At 31.9% G+C, this 12141-nt stretch overlaps 1 protein-coding gene across 9 annotated transcripts in view; it reads left to right on the top strand.

Annotated features, from left to right (window-relative positions):
- LOC111302958 (uncharacterized) overlaps positions 1-12141 on the top strand; it is a 41992-nt gene that overhangs the window by 8864 nt on the left and 20987 nt on the right. The window contains exons 4-5 of one of the 9 annotated variants that reach the window (XR_002691694.2): positions 5401-5460; positions 6124-6277. The exons of 5 other annotated variants lie outside the window; for them this stretch is intronic. Coding sequence is in view for 2 of the 4 variants with exons in the window: in XM_089741988.1 (XP_089598114.1) it covers positions 6089-6130 (42 nt within the window). In the remaining 2 variants the exon portion in view is untranslated. Of the gene's footprint in view, positions 1-3511; positions 3533-5400; positions 5461-6088; positions 6278-12141 lie in introns of those variants that run through there. 3 more of the 9 variants (XR_016326551.1, XM_089741988.1, XM_089741993.1) reach the window with 3 other exon arrangements.

Below are 12141 nucleotides of genomic sequence, written 5' to 3'. Positions count from 1 at the left end.
GGATATAAGTTCTGAATGGCTTGTATCTTATTTAGATCCACTTCGATTCCTTTTTCACTGACCACAAAGCCTAATAGTTTTTCTAATTTGGCACCGAATGTACATTTAACAGGATTCAACTTCAGTTGAAATGTTTTCAACCTGTTAAACACTTTTTGAGATTGATTACATGATCTTCTCATTCACGAGATTTTGTGATCATATCATTCATATATACTTTTATTTTTTTTGTATCATATCATGAAAAATAGTCACAATTGCTTTTTGATAAGTGGCACCAACATTTTTTAACCCAAAAGGTATGATTTTGTAACAGAATGCCTCTCACATGGTCACAAATATAGTTTTTTTCATGTCATCTCGAGCTATCTTGATCTGATTATAGCTTGAAAAATCATCCATAAAAAAAATATGGAATTCCTAGTTGTATTATCCATTAGGGTATCGATATAGGACAAAGAAAAATTATCCTTAGGATTTGCTCTATTCAGATTTCGATAGTCGACACATATTCTCACTTTTTTATTTTTTTTGAAAATTGGCATTATGTTGGCTATATATTCAAGATATTTTACCACCTCTAAAAATCCTGCATCAAATTATTTTTTCACTTTTTTCTTAATTTTCAGTAGCATCTTCGGCTTCATGCGCCTTAACTTTTGTTATACTGACTTGCATTCTGGTTTTAAAAGTAACTTGTGTTTTATAATATTAGTGCTGAGTCCTGACATATCCTGGTAAGATCATGCGAATACATCCACATATTCTCGGAGCCACTCTTCTAACTTTTGTCTTTCAGTTGGTAAAAGGGATGTACCAACTTTGACTTTTTTCTATTTTCATCATCCTTTAAATTCACTAATTCGATAATTTTTTGGTAGAGCTTTATTAGCTTATCTTCATATTTTATTAATTTTAGCAAATCAAGAGGCAATGTGTAATTATCCAAATCTTTTTTATTATCAAGTTCATCAACATGAATAAAGTTTTCGAAATTAAATTCGAGATTATTGCCATGATTATCTTTGTGTTTATTATTTGGGACCCTGCAAAGGGTAAAATGAAGAGAATATTGGTATACAAAAATGGAATGGCAAGAAAATGATGGAAAGAGAAAATGAAAAGCAAAATGAAGATGATAACAATAGAAGAAATACAGATACATCTTTTAAGTCTTTTATTAAAATGATGAAGATAAAAACACCACAAAAGATCACCCAATACTCATAAAAGCAATTAGGGATTTAAAGTTTCATAATACATTACTTTTCAGAAGTTTTAAAGACAACGGGCAGTTCTATGACTCTCTAGTTATTTATTTGAAGGATAAGGGAGCACAAACAGCTTTTCATATCAACTTTTATTTTTTTCATCATCCACAATTTGAATGGCCAGTTTTGAAAATTTTTTCACGAATCATACACTTAGGGCTTCATGCAAATCTGGGTAAATATATTCTCCCGAACAAAAAGAATCATAGAGGTATGGAATGACCATAAGCTCTAACTCCAGCTCGTATCCCTCAAGATTAGTTATTTGCTTATCTTTTTTCTCATTCATCATTTTCATTCTATCCCCTTTTGTTGGCTTATATCCCAAGCCAAATTTGTCTTTTTTGTCGTATACTGTTGGTGGCTCTATGATTCTTTGCAAGTTCTTTCCTAGTCCAGTTTCAAGTTGTCATCCCATCTTGGTAAGTTGTTTGACAATAATTTTAGTTATCGTAGACAAGTGTGATGAATACAATTTAGATATTTCAGTCACATATGTTGCATTGGTAATCTCGAAAGACTTATAAAAGTATTCTAGTACTTCATCTATTGATTTCACATAAGGAGTATTTATCGGTTGAGTTACCAATAAATCTTCTTTTCGTGCCACACATATTAGCTTTCCTTCAACAATGAATTTGACTTTCTGATGTAATGAGGATGGAATAGCACCTGCCATATGGATTCATGGCATACCCAATAAACAACTGTATGAAGGAGAGATGTCCATAACTTGAAATTTCAAATTAAAAGTGCATTGGCTAATTTGCAATGGGATTTTTATGTCTCCCAACATCTTTCTTTGGATTCCATCAAAGGCTCTCACTATCATATGACTAGACTTTATATAAGATCCATCAACAAGGAGTTTCGTCATAGTAGTCACATGTATAATATTGATGGATGAGTCATTATCAATCAAAACTTTAGTCATTATATGATTTTTACATTTAACAGAAATGTGGAGGTCTTTGGTACTTCTTTGACCTTCAGGAGGAATTTTTCATCACTAAAAGAAATATAGTTTGAAATTGTTAGATTGCCAACAAGTTTCACATATTCAACAGAAACATTGTGAGACATATGCTTGATTTAGCACCTTCAGCAGAGCATTACGGTGCGACTCTGAACTGAGCAATAATGACAATAGCAAAATTCTAGCTGGCATCTTGTTCAAATTGTTTTACCATATTATACTCGTTATGTTTTATTAGTTTTAAAAATTTACATGTTTTGCTTTTAGAGATCGGCTTCTGACATTCTTTATCTGAGACTGCAACAGGATTATTCTGACTTTTTTTTCTCTCATCTTTGCTTTCTTTTTCCTGGCTTTCTCTAAAGCTTCTGGAGTATAACCTCTTCTACTTCGAGTCATACCTCTTACGTCCATTATGTTTGCAGTATCTGGATTGACTACGACATCAAAATCATGCTTTCACGGTACTATTTTATCATCTGATATGGAAAATGATCAGGAACTTTAATTGTCACTATTGGTCGAGAGATGGATTTTTCTAGCTTTGATGTTAGGTTTTCATCATAATAGATAGTTATCGATTTACGCATAAATCTATCAATGGTAGACACTTCAGCTTTCATCAACTATTCTCTCTCTTCGTGAAACTCTATTCGACCTATATCCATTAACTTTTACACCTCTTGACGAAATTAGTGACAACTCTCGATAAAATGCTCCAAAGCACCTCTGTGATAATTGCAGCTCTCAGTTGAATTAATCGCTTCAAAGTAATTCTGAGGTTCTATTGACTTCAACATGTCGATTTTGACTAATGTTTCAAACACTTTAGTCATAGAGTTTTAACCTTTTCTATCCCTATTTTCACATAGCTTGCTTATCCATCAATCAAAGCATTTATCGATAGCCTAATGTGATTTGGTAGAGGGTTTTCATTAACATTTGGAGCTTCTCATTGGTTGGTTTCAAAATTTAACACCATTTTATTGATTAATGCTTGCACTTTACGCTTTAGGGCAATATAGTTTTCAGTAAAATGGCCTGAATTTTCATAATAATAATCACAATGTGCATTAGGGTCATACCATTTGGGATACGGAGGTTTCAAAGGCTCAACAATAATAGGGGCTAGTAAATGTTTCTCAATAAGTTGAGGGTACAAATTCGTATGTCATGAGAATAGGGTCAAAATTAATTTTTTCTTGAGGTGTTCTTGGGGCTCTTGGATCACTATTTGGACTAAGCCTCTATTCTAATTTGGCAGGTGTAGTAGGACGGTTGTAAAAATAGGTGGGTGTTCGACAAGATGACTGAAACTGAGGTGGATAAGCTGGTTGTGGTAATGGTTGGTATGACTGATACGGATGAGGAGTGAATGTAATATTATTTATGGGAGGGCAATGGGTTTGGTAGACTGGTGTATGGTAGGGCGTGAAACCTCTGAACTACTGCCCTATATAGTTCATCGCTTGAGTTTCATTTTTTTTTAAAGAATTCTACCTCTCGTTGCGCTGTTTTTTTCTCCTGCGTCAAGCTTGCCATTCTTTATAGCATTTTCAATAATCTCACCCGATATCACCATATCTGTAAAGTTCTTGGTTGCATTGTCTATCAGTCTTTCATAATATGATGCTTTTAGGGTATTCACAAATAAGACAGTTGTCTCTTTCTCGATAAGAGGAGATTGGACTTGTGCAGTCATATTTCTCCATCTTTGTGCATACTCTTTGAAGTCTTCAGTTGTTTTTTTTTTCATACTCTATAAAGATAGACTATCTGAAGCTAGATCCCTGACATGCTGATATTGTGTAAAATATTTTTGTGATTTCTTGTTAGGAATGAATACGAGTCCTATCTAGTTGAATATACCATCTGGCTGTAGATCTTATAAAATTATCTTGAAATACGTGCATTAACTTTTCATCACGAGCATGTGTTGTCATCTTACGACAATACATAGTGATATGAGTCATTAGGCATTTTGTGCCATCATATTTTTTAAATTTAAAGACCTTAAATTTAGGTGAAATGATCACATCTGGGATCAAGCAAAGGTTGCTACATCCGTGGAGTCATAAAAATTCATTCTTTCTACGGCCCTAAGCCTTTCTTTTAATAACTTCATCTTCTCTTGGGCATTAGTGTCTTCTACTTTCTTGAGTGTCTTTATCCCTGACTTTCTCTTTCTGTAGGATAATCCAAATCAGGAACCAGGATTGGTTCGAGTGGTTTTTCTATTATAACAGGATTAGAAAAATTTTAGAACTGTTCTGGAACAAGTGCTGATGTCATTCTTGGATAAAGATTGGAATATCCACCAGGAGTAAGAATTTGCATTTTGGTTCCTTGAGAAGGTTAGGTTGGCTGTAGCTCAAATCTTGAGGGTTATATAGGATCCGTCATGTCTGGCGATTATTCTTGGAGATTAGGATTTCCTTTCACTATTTTTTTTTGTCAAGTTTTTTGAGCATATCCATTATTGTACTAAGATCTCCCCTTAGTTCTTCTTGAACTTTTTTGATTCTTTCAAATTAACTGACCTGTGCTTGTTCCATATTTCTTGTTTGAGTCCTAGTGTTGTAGGAATGACGAGTGGGTTGAGTCAAAATTTTTGAAGGGTGAGTTATTCTTCAACCTTTATTACCACAAAAGTTTTTTAGAAAAATTAGAATGTCATGTGTCAAAAAATTTATTTTTTGTTATTTTTTTGACAGAAAACAAAATGGTGTAGGTGATGCATGAATCCAAGTATGAAATATTTACTCTTTGACAAATTTCAACACTAAAAAGTTTTATTGATTCCATAAAACTTTGATTAAATAAGATTTATCATCTTAAAATTATATCCATAGAAGCGTTTGACTTGTTCATAATGGTATTTTACCTTGTCTAAAAAGTTTACTAGGCACTGTCCATATTCTTTTATGGGATTAACTTCTTGTCTTAATGCTTTTACTTTTTTAACCATCTCCCATGCTTTTTTTACTGCCTTACAAACTTGATTGGTTACATGCTCTATGTACTGTTGCCTCCTTAAATTTTTTGTTTTTCATATCATGCATCTCCTTTTGAATCATATGTGAAGATCCAATCTTTTTCTTTTTTCTGTCACTCATCTATTATTGCTGAAATATGGTTCTTATGGTCTTGCAGTTGTAGCTCCAACCCTTGAATCATCCGGTGAAGTGATTTTTTTTCATTTAGTACTTCTAGGTATTTTTTTCTTTCTTTTGCAAGCATGGCTTTCAACCTTTCTTTTTTTTTTTTTGGCATTCCACCAATCTTGCTGAGGTTGTATAATATAATCCCTTCAAATTTTGACTTTCTTGAGAAATTTTGGTAGTTTTCTCTTGCTTTTCTTGAGTTTTATCCTTCCATTGGTTCATTTCCTTTCGGAGCTTATCCATTTCATGTTGCCAATTAAGGTAAGACTTGGTGATTTTTTCGATTTTGAATTAAATTTGTAATCTCTTATTTTCTTGGTGCAGATATTTCAAATCATTGTTGGTCACATATCGTTCTTTTATGATCTTTGTCAATCTGCTCCCTTGTATTTTTGCTTCATATTTCAATTGTCCCACCTTTTCGTGAAGTCTTAAATTTTTTTTTATTTTTTTTTTCAGCTTCTAATTCTTTTTTGATAAATTTAACTTCTGATAATTGCACTTTTGTTGAAAGATTTACTGATTGGTGTGAGTTATCATCAAGTGGAAGTATTATCTTTAGCTTGTTTTGCTTTCCAAATATGATAATCAATGGTAACTTTGTTAATAAGAGGCCCTAATCTCATTCTTCGTGTTTTCTTTCATACTTGTATCAATTGTTTCGAGGTTATTGATAGATTTGGCTCATCGTAAAGGAATTCTACTTGGACAGGCCATGAGTAGCAGGAACAAATTGCTTTGCACCAAATTGCCTAAGCCCAATCAACGGAGCGTAACTCATAATACCTTATAACCCTAACAACGGTATCCACGGCTCGTTTCCTTCATGAGACATCCAAGGCGTCATCTATTCAATTTCATCCTTGGTAAGCCTTCGTAAGAAAAGGACCTACTCTTATTTAATCTTCAATGTTGGCTTTCGACTTTTGCAGAACTCTTTAATTGGTGTTTTATTTTAAAGATACGGCTTTGAGAAAGTACTCTTCTCGCACTTGAAATGACTTATAACCCACACATATAATAGCAATGTACATCTTATGAACTGTGATTTTTCATTTTGTCGATAAAAATTCAATGACATGATGGTTTCAACTAGGACTACTGGAGTGGGATTAATTGTTTGGGTTTCAATTTGCTAAAAAAAGTCTATCACAGTTATTTCAATGTACCCTAAAGTCTTCAAAAATATTATCATACCATACAATGCTAAAACAAACGCATCCATACCTTGATCATCATTTAAATGTCCCTGAATGAAGTTTTAAAGAAAGTTCCAACGGATGCCGAAATGTTCACCTTTAAGCTTGCGAATGGATCAATGGTTTCCATTTTAACTCCCATAAGTTTGATCAACTTTTTGCGATAACCTGATTTCGACTTTTGAGTAAACACTTTATCTGGACACTGTAGTTCTGTTCCAAGCAAAATCGAATACTCTTTAATAGTTGGCACCAAATCTTCTTGATTAAAAGTGAAGCATTTATAGGATGGATCTCAAAACTGTATAACTGTCCTGATCGGTTATTCATCGATCACTACTGGAATAAGGGATGCAATCTGTCTATACTTCTTACAAAAGCTTTTTTTTCTTTTTTCATTTAACTGATCTTAGATGATGGTTAAGTCTTCTAAATCATTTTATGTGAGATCCAAATGCACCTTCTCGGGTAACTCAAACACATGATCGGTAGGCAAACAATCTTCACTCTTTTGGTGGGTTTCTTTTGACCAAACATGTACATTATGCGGTTTACATGAGACACTGACTGAAGATGAGCAAATTTATAGTTCTATGGGATCCATGAAAACTTCTTGGGAGAAATATGTCCTCGAGCAAATATCTCGATACAGAATTGTATGATATGATTAATGCAAAAAAAAAAAAATGAAACAAAATTGAGTTAGTGTGAGGATGTGGTTTGAGAAAAAAAAAATATTTTTAGTTTTGAGATTATTTTTGTTTTGTTTTATATTACAAAACTTTTATTCTTAGATATTTCTTACAAAAAGGTGGACGAGGCTTTACCTAAAGCTGATTTTTTAAGTTTATTACATGCTGGATTTGGATTGACACGTGTCTAAAAGTTTTCAAATTATTCTCAACTGTCATCCACGCTGGACTAGTGAGGGACATCGATCCTTACTCATTACAAGCTACTAACGGAAAGGGTTTAATTTGAGTGAAAGTATTTCGCTTATTATTATGGAGATTATCACCTTACGAGGGCATAGGTATTTTACTTCCTCCTATAAGAGACAGAGCTCGAGTATAGAACTCATGCATAAGATGCATTGTGTCATTGTGTGTGCAAATATATCCTAATTTATTGAAAGTAAAATATACAAAAAAATAAAGCATAAGAGGCATAGTAAAATAAATGTGAGGGAAATTTTTTTCTTTTTGCTTTTTATTTGTTTTTTCTTTTACTTTTTTTTGTTAAAAGTGAAATAAAAATCTAAAAAACTGATTAAGGCTGTTTAAATCAAAATTTGAGAATAACACATAGTTAATTTTGACCTGACTCTTGAAAACAAATGGCTTCCCTAGTGGAGTCGTCAAACTGTCGTAACGATTTTGTGTCCACCCGACGAATTTAAAAATAAAATAAAAAATAACAGAGTCGTCACCAATCTTTTTTTGGTTAGATGCGATTGATCACCTATTAAAATATATCATTTTAATGAAATCTTAAAATTAATTAAAATTCTTTAAATGGATAATTTTAGGGTCTACGTAACAATCTGGGTTCAGGAGATGATTACGTGTGGGGAAGGATTAGCACAATACAACGCTCGTTTAAAACGGTACCAATTAACTATGTGTTATCCATTGATTCAATAAAAATAATCTTATTTTCGGTATTTAAAAAATAATTTTTTAAATAATTTCTCTGATTTTTCATTTATTAGAAATTATTTTTTTAATGTATTTTTTAGTGCTCAAATTTTATTCGAGAAAAATAAATTAGAACCTTTTTATCAAAATAACTCTTAAAATATTTTATTACGTTGATAACATTAGAAGAATTTTTTTTTCACCTAGAGATTTTTTAAATATCGTTTCTCAGAATATCTTAAAATCTCATCATTGGAGGCTTAAATTTACTTTTTGTAAAAAAGTTATGTCGTGCATGCAATGCAAATTGTTACCATATTGATGCACATATTTTATTCTCTTTTTTAAAAAAATTATTGATTATTTTATTAATTTTTATTTTTAATTTAAATTTTTGAAGAAAAAAAGAATTTTCATTATATTAAAATTTTTTTATAAATATTTCAACACACTGGTAATATTTAAAAAAAGATTTTTTACCTAGAGATTTCATAGGCATCATTACTCGGAGTATCTTTAAATCTCATTGTCGGATAAAATTTTTCTTTTCTTACATTTTTATTATTTTTGTATTATTTTTATTTAATTAAATTTTTTTACCAATTATTTTATAAAATTTATTCAAAATTATCAAAAATTTTTATTATTTATTTTTATAAAATAACAAAATTTTATTCTAGTAAATGTAAATATTTTAATATGCATAAATATTAATAATTAACATGCATAAATATTAAGAATAATAATTAAAATAACAAAAATAATACATAAAAAATTCTAAAAAATTTTTTTTTTACCTAAATTGGATAGGTCAACGGTCCGATCAATGAACAGTTCGGTCCGGTGTCAGCGATTCGATCTGGTTAGGGTAATTTGGTTAAGCGGTTTGGGATAGTTCGATTTGGCCTGGGTCAGTTCATATGGATCGATCGGAGGGTGAAGGAGAAGTAGGTCTTCAAGTCGGGTGTGCGGACCTCGAGTCGGGTCACAGGTTGAAGCTCGGATCCTCAGGGCTCAAAACGATGTCATTTTGGACGTTTATTGAAACGCGATCGTTTTGGCTATTGGCAGCTTATATAAAAGCCCAAAATTTTTTTTCAGCCATTCTCTCATCTCTCACATAAAAAACTTTTTTTTTTCTTCAGCCAAAACGTAAGTGGCCAATCGGTTGTCGCCATCGCTGTCGTCACCGATCATTGGTCGTCGTTGTCGGTGACTGAGAAAAGCCAAAATCACCTATAATGTTCTCTGTAACCCCCTAAACATAGATCCAACCTCTGTTTCATCTAAAAGTATCCCAAACGACGCAGATCTAGCCTGAAAGTTTAGGTTAATTTTTTTTTTGTGTTTGTGTTGTTTTTGTTTTTTATTTTTTTTTTTGTATTGGCGCTGAGTTCTCTTACCTTAGGGATCGTGTTTCTGGATTTTTTTCTTTTTTTTTTTAATTTTTTTGCAGGGTATCTTTTTTTATAGAAAGTTTTTTTTTTGAAATTTTTTTTTTGTAAATTTTTCTACCCCTCTTCCCTTTTCTTGCAGATAACAAGCTTTATTTATAGAGCTTTTTGGGATTCAAATCTTATATTTTCTGGGATTTGAATCCCATATTTTCAACCCAAAATTCAAATTGTCAAGTTAGGTAATGTGCCAGGCGACTGCCGGTAGTGGTGGCGGCTGGCATTTTGGACTTTGGTGATTATGCATTTAATGCACTAGATCTTGTCAAACTGAACCAGATAAGGAAAGAAGAAGAAGGAAAAAGAAAGAAAGAAAGAAAGAAAGAAAAATAAAAAAATAATAATGATAATAAAAAAATGGTGTTTACAGGTCCCTATACTCATCGAATTTTAGGAATTTAGTCCTTGTAGTATTTTTTTTTTTAAGGATTTTAATCTAATTGTTAACAGTGTTAAATTTTATCCATTAAATGGTTGATATGGCTACTGATGTGGCATTTTCTTTGGTTTTTAACATTGTTAATGCTAACGTATATTACAAATTCTAGTCACGTGGACTATAAAAAATCTATGTCTACCATTTCTTGAACTAAACAATATCTCATCATCATTAAAAAAACTATAAAAAAAATGAAAAACTATAAAAAAAAGATTGAAAACTTGAGTTGAAGAAATTCTTTATGCTAATAAGAATCCTAACCCTAATCAGAATTCCACTTTGACGATTCAGAATCCAAATCTTTAACCCTAATATGAATCCCACATAGATGATTCAACATTCCTTACTTGCTGCTTGTTGGTTTCTCTATTACTTTCCGGCACTTATTCGCACTTCTTCATGTTTTCAAACAAGAACAGGTTAGACGATTCAACATTTCTCACTTGATTTCCTCATATTCTTCACTTCATTGCATTTTAAGTACACTTTCGTTTATTTTTTTCTTCTTGAAATTTTTACAAAACTGAAAAGGGATTTTTTTGAAAATCCTAAACCTTTATTTGTACATTGAATGCACTGGGTTGACAAGTTAGGGGTATACTCTTAATAAATGTGTTTGCTAAATATTTAAACTTTTAGTTAGCAATAGTGGATTGTAGTGGTGTGGTCTTGTTGTTGTCTGTTATGTTTTGTCTGGTTCTATGGCCTATTTGTCTGTTGTATGGGCCATTGAATATAATTATTGCATAGTTAAATTAATATTAGGGCATAATTATGGAATTTGCTTGCAATGTACCAGCAACATTGGTTTCTATATAATTTCATTATGTATGTGTACCATTTGTTGCACACTAGTTGTTTGGTTAACTATAGACATTTATTTATTTTATTTTGATGTTAGGGTTTAAGGTTAGAATGACTTGGGAACCATGTTAAGCATGGTACCACCATAGGGGACAATTCAAAAGAAGCGTAATTCAATTAGATATGTGAATGGGTCAATGATTGAATTTAATGAGGATTCTGATCATATTTGTTATTGGACAATATTAGGAGCTGTGAAGAGTTTAGGTTATGATTTAGGGCATAAGGTGAAAATTTACTTTATGGAGTCTAGTAAAATATTAAAAACAGGCTTGAAGTTATTAGCAGAAAATGATCACAATATGGTAGATTTGGCTGCTCAATTAAAGATGGGTAGGCTTATAGATATTTTTGTAGAACACTTGGATTTCAAACTTGATAATGACATAACAAATGCTCTGATTTGAAACCAATTCCAAATGATGATGATGATGAGGTTGTTGTGATTGGCAGTAATGAACCTAATATACAAGTAAGGCCTCCTACACTTATATTAGTTGATTTTCATAGAGGTTTAAGAAGGGAGAAGTCAGATAAGGAAGGGGATGAAGTTAATGATGCTAATGATGATAATGAAGTTACTATTGAAGGTGTAGGGTCTGTTGAGGGATGTAATGCAAGGGAAGTCAATGTGAATCAAGTTAATGACGTTAATTAAGTTACTGTTGAGGGTTTAGTGTCTGTTAAGGGATTTAATGCAAGTGAAGTGAATGTGAATGAAGTTAATGATGCTAATAATGTTAATGTTGAAGGTTTAGGGTCTATTGAGGGATTTAATATAGGTGAAATCAATGAGAATTATGGCAATGTTAATGATGATTTTGTAGCTGATGATGAAAACTAGGCAGAATGTTAAAGTTTACGTTGAAAAGAAAATTGGTTTTTGTGATAGCAAATCAGATGGTGAATTAAATGTTGAATCAAATGAATCAAATGGTGGTAAAGTTGTTAGAGGTAAAGTTGAATCTGTAATGCCAAACATTGATGTTGATGGGTACATGAGTGATTACTTTGATTAATCAAACTTTGGCAGTTACAGTAACACCAGTGATGGGTCTGATAAAGACAATTCCCTGAGAATGTATTTTAGTAACACTTATTATAATCCCAAGGTGCATTTTGAAGATTTTGTGCTTG

This window comes from Durio zibethinus, chromosome 13, assembly GCF_047325235.1.
Source record: "Durio zibethinus cultivar Kanyao isolate XHJ-2024 chromosome 13, ASM4732523v1, whole genome shotgun sequence".
Taxonomy (NCBI): Eukaryota; Viridiplantae; Streptophyta; class Magnoliopsida; order Malvales; family Malvaceae; genus Durio; species Durio zibethinus.
The sequence above is the reverse complement of the archived record's forward strand: the minus strand, read 5'-3'. Positions and strand labels throughout refer to the sequence as shown.